Source organism: Calidris pugnax, unplaced genomic scaffold (assembly GCF_001431845.1).
Source record: "Calidris pugnax isolate Ruff unplaced genomic scaffold, ASM143184v1 scaffold541, whole genome shotgun sequence".
NCBI lineage: Eukaryota > Metazoa > Chordata > Aves > Charadriiformes > Scolopacidae > Calidris > Calidris pugnax.
In genome coordinates this window covers 141,984-155,519 of record NW_015091272.1, presented here as the reverse complement: position 1 = coordinate 155,519, position 13,536 = coordinate 141,984, and the positions used below count along the sequence as shown (strand labels likewise).

Sequence of the window (13,536 nt, the reverse complement as noted above, 5' to 3'; positions counted from 1 at the left end):
GGGGACACGGGGGTGGCCCAGCCACCTCGTTACCTGCACGTTTTAACGAGCAGATGGATGATTTACAGCAAAAACCCAGGACCCCCCCACCCCCCGGGGAGATGGTATCTCAGCCCCGTCACCATTTCCATGGCGCAGAGATGGGGAAACGCTGACACGGGGGTTTTGTGCCACCCTGCCGGGTGATTGCTAATTAGGTATAATTAGAGCAGCCCCCGGGGGCAGCAGAGCAGCCCACGTCCTTTGGGTATGGGGGGGAACGGTGGCCCCCACCCCATTAAATAGCCTGGGGAGGGGGGGGAAAAAGGGGTCCAGGTTGGTCACGCTGGGTCGGACACGGGGGAGGCAGCTCGTTAGGGAAGATGCTAATGAGGGAAAAATTAAAATTAAATTTTTTTCTGGAATCTGGAGCCCTTGCCCCCTCCCCCCAAGTGCTGGCAGGGACACGGGGCAGCCCCCAGAGCCCCCCCAGAGCCCCCCTCTATGCCAGGCTCGGGGAGGAGCTGCCTGGACCCGGCTCTTTCTGTTCCTGTCAGATTTACAGGGCTGTTTCGGGTTTTTTTTTTTTTTTTGCAGTTTGTGGTTTAACCTTTAACTGCTTTTTTTTAATCAAAAACACCACCACCTTTTCGGGCTGAAGGTGAATTCATATTTAACACCCCCCCCCCTCCCTGTTCCAGCCCCGACACGGGGATTCACGTCAAGTGTTTTTGCTCCACGGGGCCAGCACCTCCTCCTACCAGCTCCGACCCAAAAACTGCCGCAGAGACCCCCAAAAATCAGTGATGGGGGGGGACAGGAGGGGGTGTCCCTGCCCCGGGGGGCTTGGCCAAGCCGGGAGTTCAGGAGCCACCTGAACACTCCCCTTGCCCCCAGGCCCCACAGAATCACAAAATCACAGAATCTTCTAGGTTGGAAGGGACCTTCAAGATCATCTTGTCCAACCGTCAACCTAATTTTGACAAAAATAGACACCCCCACAACAAACAAGGAGCATCATCACTAAACCAGACCTCCCAGCACCACATCAACCCGGCTTTTGAACACCTCCAGGGATGGGGCCTCAACCCCCTCCCTGGGCAGCCCATTCCAAGGGCTGAGAACCCTTTCAGGGAAAAAATTGTTCCTAATATCCAGCCTGAACCTCCCCTGGCGCAACTTGAGGCCATTTCCTCTTGTCCTGTCGCCTGGGACTTGAGAAAAGAGACCGACCCCCACCTCTCTACCCCCTCCTTTCAGGGAGTTGGAGAGAGCAAGAAGGTCTCCCCTCAGCCTCCTCTTCTCCAGGCTGAACACCCCCAGCTCCCTCAGCCTCTCCTCATCAGACTTATTCTCCAGACCCCTCACCAGCTTTGTCGCCCTTCTCTGGACCCGCTCCAGCCCCTCAATGTCTTTTTTATGGTAGGGGGGTCCAAAACTGGACACAGCACTCGAGGTGAGGCCTCACCAGTGCCCAGTACAGGGGGACAATCACCTCTCGGGCCCTACTCCCCACGCTGTTCCTGACCCAGGCCAGGATGCTGTTGGACCAGGAGAAGTTCCTTGTGACCAAGTACAACAAAGGGAGAAGTTCCCTCCGAAAACCAGCTCCAGGTTGGTTTATTTACGGGGCTGGGAAGCGGCGAGGACGGATGGGGAGGGAGGTCTCGGGGGGGGACGGGCAGCGCGTCCCGGCTCTCCCGGGGTGGGGGTTTGCGGCTTCTGATCTATTTGAGAGCCAACGCGGCCTGTTTGATCTGGATTTTAATACCTCACTTTTTTTGGCCAGTACATCTTCCGAGATGAAAGCTGGGTGTCCCTCGTGGGGCCGGCATGAAACGCACAGGCCTCTAGTTAAGGCAGAGGGAGGGAGGGAGGGAACGGCGAGCCCCGCCGCCTTCCACCCAGGCAGGGGAACCGCCAGCCCTTCGCCTCTGAAATCCACATTAAACGAAGGTTTTCTGAGTAATTAGCTCCCATAAAGGCTAATTTTTTTGTTTGATATGTTGCGAAGACTCGTCCCATTTCTGTGTCTCTTGATTGAAGGACTCCAGGCAACCCTTTCGGTGCCAGGCAGCGGGGAGATGTCGTCGTGGCTCAGCTGAGGATCCATCCGGGGGGATCGTGGTGGACAGGAACCTCGACCCACAGGAGGAGACACAAGCGACCGGGTCCAGAAATGGCCCCACATCTCTGGGTCTGGATGGTTTGGGGTCCCCTGACCCCACATGAATCCAGAGAAAGCCCCTGAGGGCTCGGAGCGGGGTCTCACCAGGAGCTGCCACGTATCACCCCCAAACACCCCCCCAACACGGAGGGGACGGGGTGGGTTTAAACAAAGAGAAGAACCAAGACCTTCCTCATGGGTCTCTGCTCCAGACGCACCAGAAGATACACTTTTTCCAAAAAAATCCAGGAGCTGCCCCGGTTTAGACCCCCTGTCCCACCCCCCCCAGACCTGTCCCTGGGCAGGGGGTGGTTGGGGTCACCCCGAGGGGCACGGGGCAGAGCCACCGGCGAGGAGAGCTCACGGTGGATGGGTGCCAAAGCTCCCCCACAGCAAAAATCCTTCCTGAGCCCCCGCAGCGCTGCCCGGGATGGAGAGGAGGAGGATGGTGATGGCTCCGGAGCGAAGGACTCCTTGAGGAGGAGCAGCCGGGGCTCGGTCGGTCTGAAAAACCGCGGCGGCGACTTCGGTGCTTGGTGGGGAGTGGGGCTGTCACCAGGGCCAGGCTGTCACCAGGGCCAGGCTGTCACCAGGAGGAGACACACACAAGCTCTTTGCTCTCCAGAGTTCAAGACACTGGGGTTACTGCCCCCAACTCCTCGCCTTCCGACTTCCTATTTTCCCCCTCTCAGAGATAAGGATCAACCGTAAAGAAAGAAAGGGTTTCTTTGGCGTTTCTCCCTGTTAAGGGGCAAAGCCCAAGGCCACGAGCCTCACCTCCTCTCCCCGACCACCTCGGGGTCAGAAACACCACCTCGGGGTCAGAAACACCACCTCGGGGTCAGAAACACCACCTCGGGCTGCAGAACCAGACGAGAGGCCAAAAAAAAGCCTTACACCGAGAGGCAGCTTTGTCCTGTGCCCGCGGGGACGTCCAGAGGCAAAATATAAGGGATGGGAAGCTCCTGCAAAGCCCCAAACCTCCTCCCGTGCAGATGCCAGGCCAGAACCAACAGCCCCCATCCAGGCACCTCACTCTGGGGGTCAAACCACCCCGATTTCACCCCCTCTGGCACCTCCCAGAAAGTCTCAGCTCTGCGTGGAGGACAAACTCCAAAAGAAACCAGCCAAGTGGGAAGAGCCATCCACAGCAAGACGGGAGCTGAAATTGGGAGCATCACACCCTCCCCAGCGAAGGGCAGAGACCTAAAGAAAATGGGGGGGGCTCTGGGGCTGTGAGGGGGGAGCAGGTTTCGGGGCTCTGGGCAGGGCTGTGATGGGAACAGGCTCTTCAGGGGCCAAGTTTCTTCCTTCCAGGAAGACACGACACTCAAAAGGGAGCGAGCTGCAGGTGATCAAAGCCAACTGGGTGAACTTTCAGAGCCCCGTTGGCCCCGCGGAGACGCAAAAGCGAGGGCAAAGCCTGAGAAAGTGGGGCTGGTGTTCTTCATCCCCCCCCTCCTCCCCCTCAGCCCCCGCCAGCTCTTACATCACGGAACCAGCGGGTGCAAAAAACCACATCTCAAATGTCGTATTTAAAAAGGACAATGTCAAACCAACACACAAACAAAACCCCTCGGTGCTCGTTCTCGCTGGGGCAGGGCACACCCAAGGGTGGGGACCTATCTCGACTCAATAAAAATCTATTAAACATTTATCTTTATAAGAAAGAAGATGCAATAACCCCCCAGGAACGGCTGGAACACGGCGGGCACAGAGCCCCACGGGCAACGCAGGTCAGAGCAGCCCCCAGACCATCAACCAGACACCAACGCACGACGCGACGGCGACAAACCCGGAGCTGATAATGAGAGGAAATTTGGGCTCAGAGCTTTGGGGTCTCAATCCCCGTCCCCATGTGCTCCCTCCCGTCCCATCCCGGCCGGGGGTACCCACCGGAGTGTGTCCGCAGGTGGCCGGTCAGCGCGTCCCTCCTGCGACAGGCGTAGTTGCAGAAGGGACATTTGAAGGGTTTCTCCCCCGAGTGCAGCTTGATGTGGCGCAGGAGGTTTCCCTTCTGGGTGAAGGAGGCTCCGCACTGGTTGCAGTGGAAGGGCCTTTCTCCTGTGAAACCAGAGCAGGGGGTGAAACTCCCAATTTCCTAAGCCTGCAGAGCTTAGGAAGAGCCTAGGAGAGCAGGGCTGAGCACGTTTGAGGAGGGAAGCCCCAGGTTCACAGAATCACAGAATCTTCTAGGTTGGAAGAGACCTTAAAGATCATCTTGTCCAACTGTCAACCCGACTGACAAAAATAGACACCCCCACAACAAACAAGGAGCATCATCACTAAACCAGACCTCCCAGCACCACATCAACCCGGCTTTTGAACACCTCCAGGGATGGGGCCTCAACCCCCTCCCTGGGCAGCCCATTCCAAGAGCTGAGAACCCTTTCAGAGAAAAAATTTGTCCTAATATCCAGCCTGAACCTCCCCTGGCACAACCTGAGGTCATTTCCTCTTGTCCTGTCGCCTGGGACTTGAGAAAAGAGACCGACCCCCACCTCTCTACCCCCTCCTTTCAGGGAGTTGGAGAGAGCAAGAAGGTCTCCCCTCAGCCTCCTCTTCTCCAGGCTGAACACCCCCAGCTCCCTCAGCCTCTCCTCATCAGACTTATTCTCCAGACCCCTCACCAGCTTTGTCGCCCTTCTCTGGACCCGCTCCAGCCCCTCAATGTCTTTTTTATGGTAGGGGGCCCAAAACTGGACACAGCACTCGAGGTGAGGCCTCACCAGTGCCCAGTACAGGGGGACAATCACCTCTTGGGCCCTACTCGCCACGCTGTTCCTGACACAGGCCAGGATGCTGTTGGCTTTCTTGGCCACCTGGGCACACTGCTGGCTCACGTTCAGCCGACAGTTGACCAACACCCCCAGGTCCTTTTCTGCCCGGCAGCTCCAGCCCCTCTGCCCCCAGCCTGTAGCGCTGCCTGGGGTTGTTGTGACCCAAGTGCAGGACTTGTTCGATACCAAAGCCATGCTCTGGATGTCACCTCCAGCCCTGGGCAGCGACAGACCCAGCCATGGGTCGGACATGAAGAGGAAAAACCTTCTACACGCACCCCCCTGGGCCTTTCCCCACTACCATCTTCTGGCCACCACTACCAGGGTCAGCGTCTGGGACCCAACACCCACCTCCCGTGGCTTCTGTGGCCACCAGCCAACACTCACTTGCCACCAGGCTTCCAAAAGGTGCTTCCCTCCACCCCCTTGCCCCTGCCCCGGGGCACACTCACCGGTGTGGCTGCGCTTGTGCACCATCAGCACGTTGGGGCCGATGCACACCATCCCGCAGATGTCACACTTGAGCTTGCCGTTGGGCAACCGAATGCCCCCGGGGGAGTGGGGCTCCTGGCCCGTCCCGTCGCAGTAGCCCAGGGGCTCCGAGAGAGAGTCCTCCACGATCACACTGTCCTCCTTCTCCAGCATGCGCTCCTCCTGCGCCAGCAGCCGGCTGCCTTCCTCATCGCTGTACATCTCCACCTTGATGGAGTTGGCTGAAGGGATAAAAAACACAGTCAGCAGAGAGAAGGGAAAAAAAAAACACAACACCTGGGAAGTTAAAGCTGGGAGCTTTAAACTGCCCGGCTTAGGCAGGACTTACTCCTGAAAGAAAGAAGGTGATGCATTAAGTGATTAGTTTGAGATAAATGAGCATCTTCTTATTGCATCGACTACTCGCGAGCCACCAGCAAACCTGGATGACGTGAGGTCCCGGGCTCGGCCGCCACCGACCGAAGGAAAAGACATTTAATTCCCTGGATTCAAAGGTAGAGGGGGGGGAAGAAAAACCACTACGTGCTTCTGAAGCGCTGCAGAGGAAGCAAAACCACCGAATTTTGACTCCCTGGACCAGTAAAGGTTCAAAACGCCCTGGCACAGAGAGAGCCTGACAGGAGTCTCCGGGACCGACAGGAAATCCCGTCTCAGCGGAGAAGCCATCGCTTCCCCACAAGTTTTCAGCTTCGCTACAAGACCTGGAATCCATCAACTCTCTTAAAGGCAGAAAAAAGAACCCAAAGAGGACGCTGGTGCCTGAAAAGCCCCAGGTCCTGGGTGGAGGGCAGGCTCCCTGCGGGCAGCTCAGCCCCTTCCCCTTCCCTCAGAGCCCAGGAGGCTGCAGGAATCGTGGCCAGAATCCCCAATACAGGGAGGGGACGTACAAACAGACACCCCTGGGGTGGCACCGAGAGCCCCAAAAAGGTTTGTGTGAAATGAGGGGAGCGGAGGTGAGCGATGCTGGGGCCGAGGGCTGGTGGCTACCGTGGCCGCAGAGCTTCTGGCCCAGGCAGGAGCAGAGCGAGGGCAGGACCAAAGGGTCACAGAATCACAGACTCTTCTAGGTTGGAAGGGACCTTCAAGATCATCTCGTCCAACCATCAACCTGACTGACAAAAATAGACACCCCCACAACAAACAAGGAGCATCATCACTAAACCAGACCTCCCAGCACCACATCAACCCGGCTTTTGAACCCCTCCAGGGATGGGGCCTCAACCCCCTCCCTGGGCAGCCCATTCCAAGGGCTGAGAACCCTTTCAGGGAAAAAATGTTTCCTAATATCCAGCCTGAACGTTCCCTGGCGCAACTTGAGGCCATTTCCTCTCGTCCTGTCGCCTGTGACTTGAGAAAAGAGACCGACCCCCACCTCTCTACCCCCTCCTTTCAGGGAGTTGGAGAGAGCAATGAGGTCTCCCCTCAGCCTCCTCTTCTCCAGGCTGAACGCCCCCAGCTCCCTCAGCCTCTCCTCATCAGACTTATTCTCCAGACCCCTCACCAGCTTTGTCGCCCTTCTCTGGACCCGCTCCAGCCCCTCAATGTCTTTTTTATGGTAGGGGGCCCAAAACTGGACACAGCACTCAAGGTGAGGCCGTGGGTCCGGGCTGTAAATCCCACCAAAGCCGGGGGTGCCAGAGGGATTGGGGGGAAAGCCAAGCCCCTTGGGGTTCCCTCCCCGCCGCCACCTTCCTTCCCTTCCTCCTGCGGCACCGGGAGCCGGCGAGGGGATGCGCCAGCCCTGACCTACATTCCCGGCGGCTCTAACGATCTGTGGAATGCCACAAATCAAACACTCCCCGAGAGAGAGCGTGGCCACCCTCCGCTGCCAGCCCCCGGCCGGGATCGGGAGAGGGGAAGGACACGGGACAAACCTCAACCCTTCCCGAGGAACTCGCCCACCCGGACCCCGCTCCCTCCCTCGGCACAGCGTCCGTCCCACCTCCCGTTCCCTCTGCCCGAGGGAGAGCTTTCTGCCAGGACACCCCCAGCCTCGGTGACAAATCGCCCCGTTCCGAGAGCCAGTCTTTAAAACGATCAAATCGGGAATCTTAAAGGCAGAAAAAAGAACCCAAAGAGGACGCTGGTGCCTGAAAAGCCCCAGGTCCTGGGTGGAGGGCAGGCTCCCTGCGGGCAGCTCAGCCCCTTCCCCTTCCCTCAGAGCCCAGGAGGCTGCAGGAATCGTGGCCAGAATCCCCAATACAGGGAGGGGACGTACAAACAGACACCCCTGGGGTGGCACCGAGAGCCCCAAAAAGGTTTGTGTGAAATGAGGGGAGCGGAGGTGAGCGATGCTGGGGCCGAGGGCTGGTGGCTACCGTGGCCGCAGAGCTTCTGGCCCAGGCAGGAGCAGAGCGAGGGCAGGACCAAAGGGTCACAGAATCACAGACTCTTCTAGGTTGGAAGGGACCTTCAAGATCATCTCGTCCAACCATCAACCTGACTGACAAAAATAGACACCCCCACAACAAACAAGGAGCATCATCACTAAACCAGACCTCCCAGCACCACATCAACCCGGCTTTTGAACACCTCCAGGGATGGGGCCTCAACCCCCTCCCTGGGCAGCCCATTCCAAGGGCTGAGAACCCTTTCAGGGAAAAAATGTTTCCTAATATCCAGCCTGAACCTCCCCTGGCGCAACTTGAGGCCATTTCCTCTCGTCCTGTCGCCTGTGACTTGAGAAAAGAGACCGACCCCCACCTCTCTACACCCTCCTTTCAGGGAGTTGGAGAGAGCAATGAGGTCTCCCCTCAGCCTCCTCTTCTCCAGGCTGAACACCCCCAGCTCCCTCAGCCTCTCCTCATCAGACTTATTCTCCAGACCCCTCACCAGCTTTGTCGCCCTTCTCTGGACCCGCTCCAGCCCCTCAATGTCTTTTTTTATGGTAGGGGGCCCAAAACTGGACACAGCACTCAAGGTGAGGCCGTGGGTCCGGGCTGTAAATCCCACCAAAGCCGGGGGTGCCAGAGGGATTGGGGGGAAAGCCAAGCCCCTTGGGGTTCCCTCCCCGCCGCCACCTTCCTTCCCTTCCTCCTGCGGCACCGGGAGCCGGCGAGGGGATGCGCCAGCCCTGACCTACATTCCCGGCGGCTCTAACGATCTGTGGAATGCCACAAATCAAACACTCCCCGAGAGAGAGCGTGGCCACCCTCCGCTGCCAGCCCCCGGCCGGGATCGGGAGAGGGGAAGGACACGGGACAAACCTCAACCCTTCCCGAGGAACTCGCCCACCCGGACCCCGCTCCCTCCCTCGGCACAGCGTCCGTCCCACCTCCCGTTCCCTCTGCCCGAGGGAGAGCTTTCTGCCAGGACACCCCCAGCCTCGGTGACAAATCGCCCCGTTCCGAGAGCCAGTCTTTAAAACGATCAAATCGGGAAGTTTCCTCCCACTTTCAGCCATTGCCAGCAGCCGGGAGCGAGAGGGAAGCCCCTGGGGAGGCTCCTCGGCCGATCGCACCCGCTACCTGCTCCTGGGGGCTGGAGGAAGATGATGATGATGGAGTGAAGTCGGATCCAGGTCACCCCCATGGCCACGCACCGAGCCCACGGCCTTAAAGAAAATATTTACAGAATCCCTTGAAATATCAAGATTCTCCTTTCTTCCATTTAAAGCGGGAGGCTCTTCCCAATCCCTTAAGAGAAGAACTGTGGGGGCTGGAGGGAGGAAGCTGAACTTTCTGTACACAAAAGGAGATGCTGCTGCTGCCCAGAGGGTGGGCGATGGCAGAGCCCGGGCTGCCTGGGGGGGACGGGCGTGAGAACGGAGTGAAATCCCAGCAGCTTCCAAATCTGGTGCCAGTTCGACCCCGGGGGCTGGTTCAGTCCTTTGGGAGAGCAGGGACACTCACCCACGGGCCGGGGACACCGAGGGCATCCCAGAAAGCCTTGGAAACATCCCAGGTACCAAATTGGCTGCAGGATTTGACCTTTAAAAACCAGGGGGTCCTGAGAAAACTCTGCCACGGGATGAGGCTGGGGGGATCCTTCCCAGTTGGGCGAGGTGGATCCTTCCCAGGGAGGTTTTGGGTCACTTATTGGGCAAGGAGAACGTGCCAACACCGGCGATGGCAGAGGCAAGATGTTCCCTGTCCTGGGACACCCCCAGCCTCGGTGACAAGTCGCCCCGTTCCGAGAGCCAGTCTTTAAATGATCAAATTGGGACGTTTCCTCCCACTTTCAGCCATTGCCAGCAGCCGGGAGCGAGAGGGAAGCCCCTGGGGAGGCTCCTCGGCCGATCGCACCCACTACCTGCTCCCCCCACTCCCCCCGAGGAGCCGGGGGAGCTCCTCTTCCTCACCACCCTCAGCCCCGGGGGACAGGAGGGCTCTGGCTCTGCCCCAGGGCCGGGTCCAGCCGGGCCGGCGGGGATTAAGGAGGAGCAGCAGCATGGAAGTGATTCACCGGAGCCTGCGAGAGGTTTATTGCCGGGTGAAGAGCCCAGGAATTCTGGCTTTCCCTCCCCTCCTTCCCTTCCTCTGCACAAACACGGAGTGAAAAGCTCCTCTCCGGGCGGCGGGAGCTGCCGTCGAGGCAGGAGTTGACGTTCGTTCGTGCACTTTGATTTTCTGGTTGGGTTTTTGTTGGTTTTTTTTTTAACTCTCCCGTTCCCCTGAGGACTTGTTTTTTTTTTTTTTTTTTTTTTTTTCTTCCCTGGGCATAGAAGGGAGGCCAACTATTGTTCTGTAATTCTCCCTTTCAGAACCAACGCGGAGTCCGGGTCTCGCCGGGGAGAAGTCTCTCTGCTGGCAGAACAGGTTACACAATGTCCTGGCTCCTCTGGGGCACGGCGCTGCCTGGATGAACCAGCTGGGAAGTCAAGTCGGATCAGAGGCAATACCATCACCGGCGGCCCGCTGTTAAAGGGGAAGGGATGGTTATTGTCCTTTCACTCTCTCTCCACGTGCTCCTCTCCTTTTGCTTCTGATCAAGCAAAAAAAAGCTGCATTTCCCTCTCCGAGCTGCTCCTCCGCCGGAAAGCCAAGGCTCGGTTTCTTCATGGAGCTCCTGAGCCTCCTTCCAGGGCAAATGTAAAATAAAAGAGGGAGTGATGAAAAGGAAAAACAGCACCGGAGCTAATTTGTAATGTCACCTCTTCTGAAAACGTCGCCTTTTGGGGTTTGGTTAATCCTGGGTCACAAAGAGCAACCTTCAAAAGCTGGGGACCAGAGGTGTCCCCGACGTCTCGCTGCCGGAGCCCGCCCCCAGAAATTATGGGGGAGTTTCTCCACCGCAGCAACGGGCAGCGAGGGGGGAGAGCGGGGAGAGTTGAGCAGCGCCGGTGGTTTTGGGGTGGAATGAGTCAATCCGATAGAGACGGCCCAACGGTCGGCTCCTGAACCTCAAGGTTCCTCCTGTCACAGCGTCCCTTCTCCTCCTCAGCAGCACCAACGGCCCAGGGGAACCCAGGAAACGGCACATTCCTCCTCAAAATCCCCTCGGCGGGAGCGGGGGACACACCAGGGCAGGGACAGAGCGCCACAACTGGAAACCAGACCTGTTTTACTGGGGGAGGTTCCTTAAATACATCCCCAAAAAAGCAGTTTCCTTCATTTGAAATAAAAGGTGATGAATCCCATCCGTAGGCAGAGATGGAGATGGAGGGTCCACGCCACGGGCAGGAGATGATTCCCCACATTGATACTGGTTCTGGGTGAGCTCCCTCTCGGTGCCAGCCACCAGCTGGGACGATGGCACCGGGGACGATGGCACCCGTGGGGTGACAAGGGCTGGCCGGTGCTGCCTCCCCCCTCTTCTTCTCATTTCTTTTTGCCAGGGGGAGGCAGAAAGGACGGAGGGAGCCGATGGCAAAGCCGGTGCCTGAACCCAACGGCACAGACCGCAGCGGAGGCCGGGAGCTGGCGGTGCCTTTCATCACTCTGGGGGTCTCCAAACGTACCTGGGGTTCTCCTGACACAAACACCCTCCCCACAGACCCCATGGCATGGGGGGAGAGATCTCCTGCTCCTCCAGGACCTGCCCCAGATGCCACCCGAAAGGCAGAGGAGCGGCTCCTCCGTCCCCACGCACCCAGCCGGGCAGATATCAAAAAATAACCAATTCCAAAGCACCCGATGGCCCCAAAGCTGTCACCATTAACAGCCCGGGACACGCAGCTGCCCAAAAATCAACGTGAAATTCACCCCCCCCCCCAGGAAAGACCCCAACCCCTCGGCATCCCCACAGCCCACCCGGCAAACGGCCGCTGCCCGGGATGGGCAACGGGGCGGCTGCTCTGCAGGGAAACCAGAGCCAGTTTTTATCCTCTGGGGTTGGAAAACAAAGAGTCAGAGCGGGAGAGAAATCTGTCCCAGCGGGAAGTCGGAATTTCTGTCACGCCTGAGAGGGTGCAGGGTTTGGGGACAGAGCAGGGCAGAGCCTGGCAGGGCTCTCTCCCCACGATAGAGCCGGGGGGTACTCACCGCTGAGCGAGCGGCTCGGGGAGGAGTGCTGGCTGTTGGGAGTGCTCACCGTGGGCCCCACGATCGCCGAGCTGAACTCCTTCTCCAGAGAGGAATCCCCGCTGCCTTTGGGAGGAGGGAAACACGAGTGAGTGATGCCCGAAGCACAGTTGATGGTTTCGCCCCACCAAGCCCCCTCCCCAACGCCTCCGCTTCAGAAAGGGGCTGCCGAGGGCCTTTTGGGGGGGCTGGGGGACACGGCGTGTACCCCAACCGTCTGCCCCACGCACCAGCACGGTGTCACAGGAGCTCGGTGCTTTCTGGACCACGGTGCCATGGCTGTGACCTCCTTGGTCAGCAGCCCCACGGCCGCAGCTGCTTTGCCCCCATCGCTGGCACCCAGGGGGGTGGCAGGAGAGGGGCCACACGCCGTGCAGGAGGGCTCGGGGGGAGCACGGTGCTGGGTGCCAGCCTGGGGGGAGCCAGGCCACCCCCCACGCACAAGCATCCATCCCCCACCTCAACACCCCCGGCCAGGCTGACCCCAGTGCTCCCAGTGCGCCCCTTCGCCAGGCACCGGGGGTCCCTTCCTCGAGGGTCCCTTCCTCGAGGGTCCCTTCCTCGAGGGTCCCTTCCTCGAGGGTGCCCCCTGAAGTGACACTTCCCAAAGAGACACTCACACCCCCGGGAAGCCGAGCCCACCCTGGACGGACTCTTGTCCCTGGAAACAGCCCCCCTGCCCACTCATTGGGAAGGGAATTCAGCGGGATGGCTGAAGCAAGGCCCAGATCATCTCGAGCCCCAGCCATTTGTGCTCCAGCCTGGACTCATTTTTTCCCCTTCAGGGGCTACCAGGTTTCTGTTCCGGCGAGACCCACTGGCTGCCAGTGCACGGAAAACCCCCGGATCCCCGCCAGCCCCCCCCTCTCACCGCGTGCCCGGGAGCCGGGCGGCCGCGGGCAGCGACGCCGCGGGGACGGGGACAGGGCAGATCCATGATGGAAAGTGCAGAAGCTGCTCCGCCAGCGCCTCCCGGCCCAGCTGGGAATGTTATTTCTAAAATACTTTGCGTCTGGAGCAACTCTCCTCCCGGTGCTCCCCGGGCCCAGTCCATCCCATTGTCTCTTGACTGACTTACTGGGACGCTGAGCTCATCGGCCACGGGGAAGCGTTTATGGTGACTGCCCTCGGGCAGAGCATCTTCTTCAGCTGGGACCCCCCCAGCAGCACCCTCATTCCCCCCTCCAGCTCCCCAAAGGCAGCGTTTTACAGAGGTTTTCTTTCCTCCCAGGACCCTTCCCCTCTCCCTCTGCTGCCAGCCAGCCCCGGTCACGCCAAGCCTACGTGCGCTGCAGAAGAGGTTAACGAGAAGGCCGAAATAACGAGCCCTGGAGAGAGGGAGCGTTAGCCCACGGGGGCTGGGGGGCACATCCTGAGGCCAAAAACCCACCAGCCGCTGCCTTGGGGTGAGACCGACCCTCTCGGAGGGTCTTGGTCCATCACGAGGGGTGTCCTCAGCCTCCACGGGCATCTCGGGGGGGGTCAGGCCTTTCCTTCCCTCTCTCCCTGCCAGCACGGGGGGATTTCAGACACCTAAAAATCATCCTCTGGAGCGGGTCCCCTCTGCCCAGCGCAGCCCCCGGCTCCCTCCGCGCGCGGAGACGGCACCGAGTTATTTCAGGATCCTTTTCTCCTCTTCCCCCCCCCTCCTCTCTCC

General features: G+C 59.3%; 1 protein-coding gene across 2 annotated transcripts in view; it reads right to left on the bottom strand.

Annotated features, from left to right (window-relative positions):
• The window catches only part of IKZF4 (IKAROS family zinc finger 4), a 21,964-nt gene that overhangs the window by 4,091 nt on the left and 4,337 nt on the right, over positions 1-13,536 (bottom strand). For both annotated transcript variants that reach the window (XM_014960569.1, XM_014960570.1), the window contains 3 exons: positions 11,841-11,945; positions 5,379-5,639; positions 4,043-4,210 (listed from right to left, as the gene is read on the bottom strand). In XM_014960569.1, the coding sequence (XP_014816055.1) occupies positions 4,043-4,210; positions 5,379-5,639; positions 11,841-11,945 (534 nt within the window). The remainder of the gene's footprint in view (positions 1-4,042; positions 4,211-5,378; positions 5,640-11,840; positions 11,946-13,536) is intronic.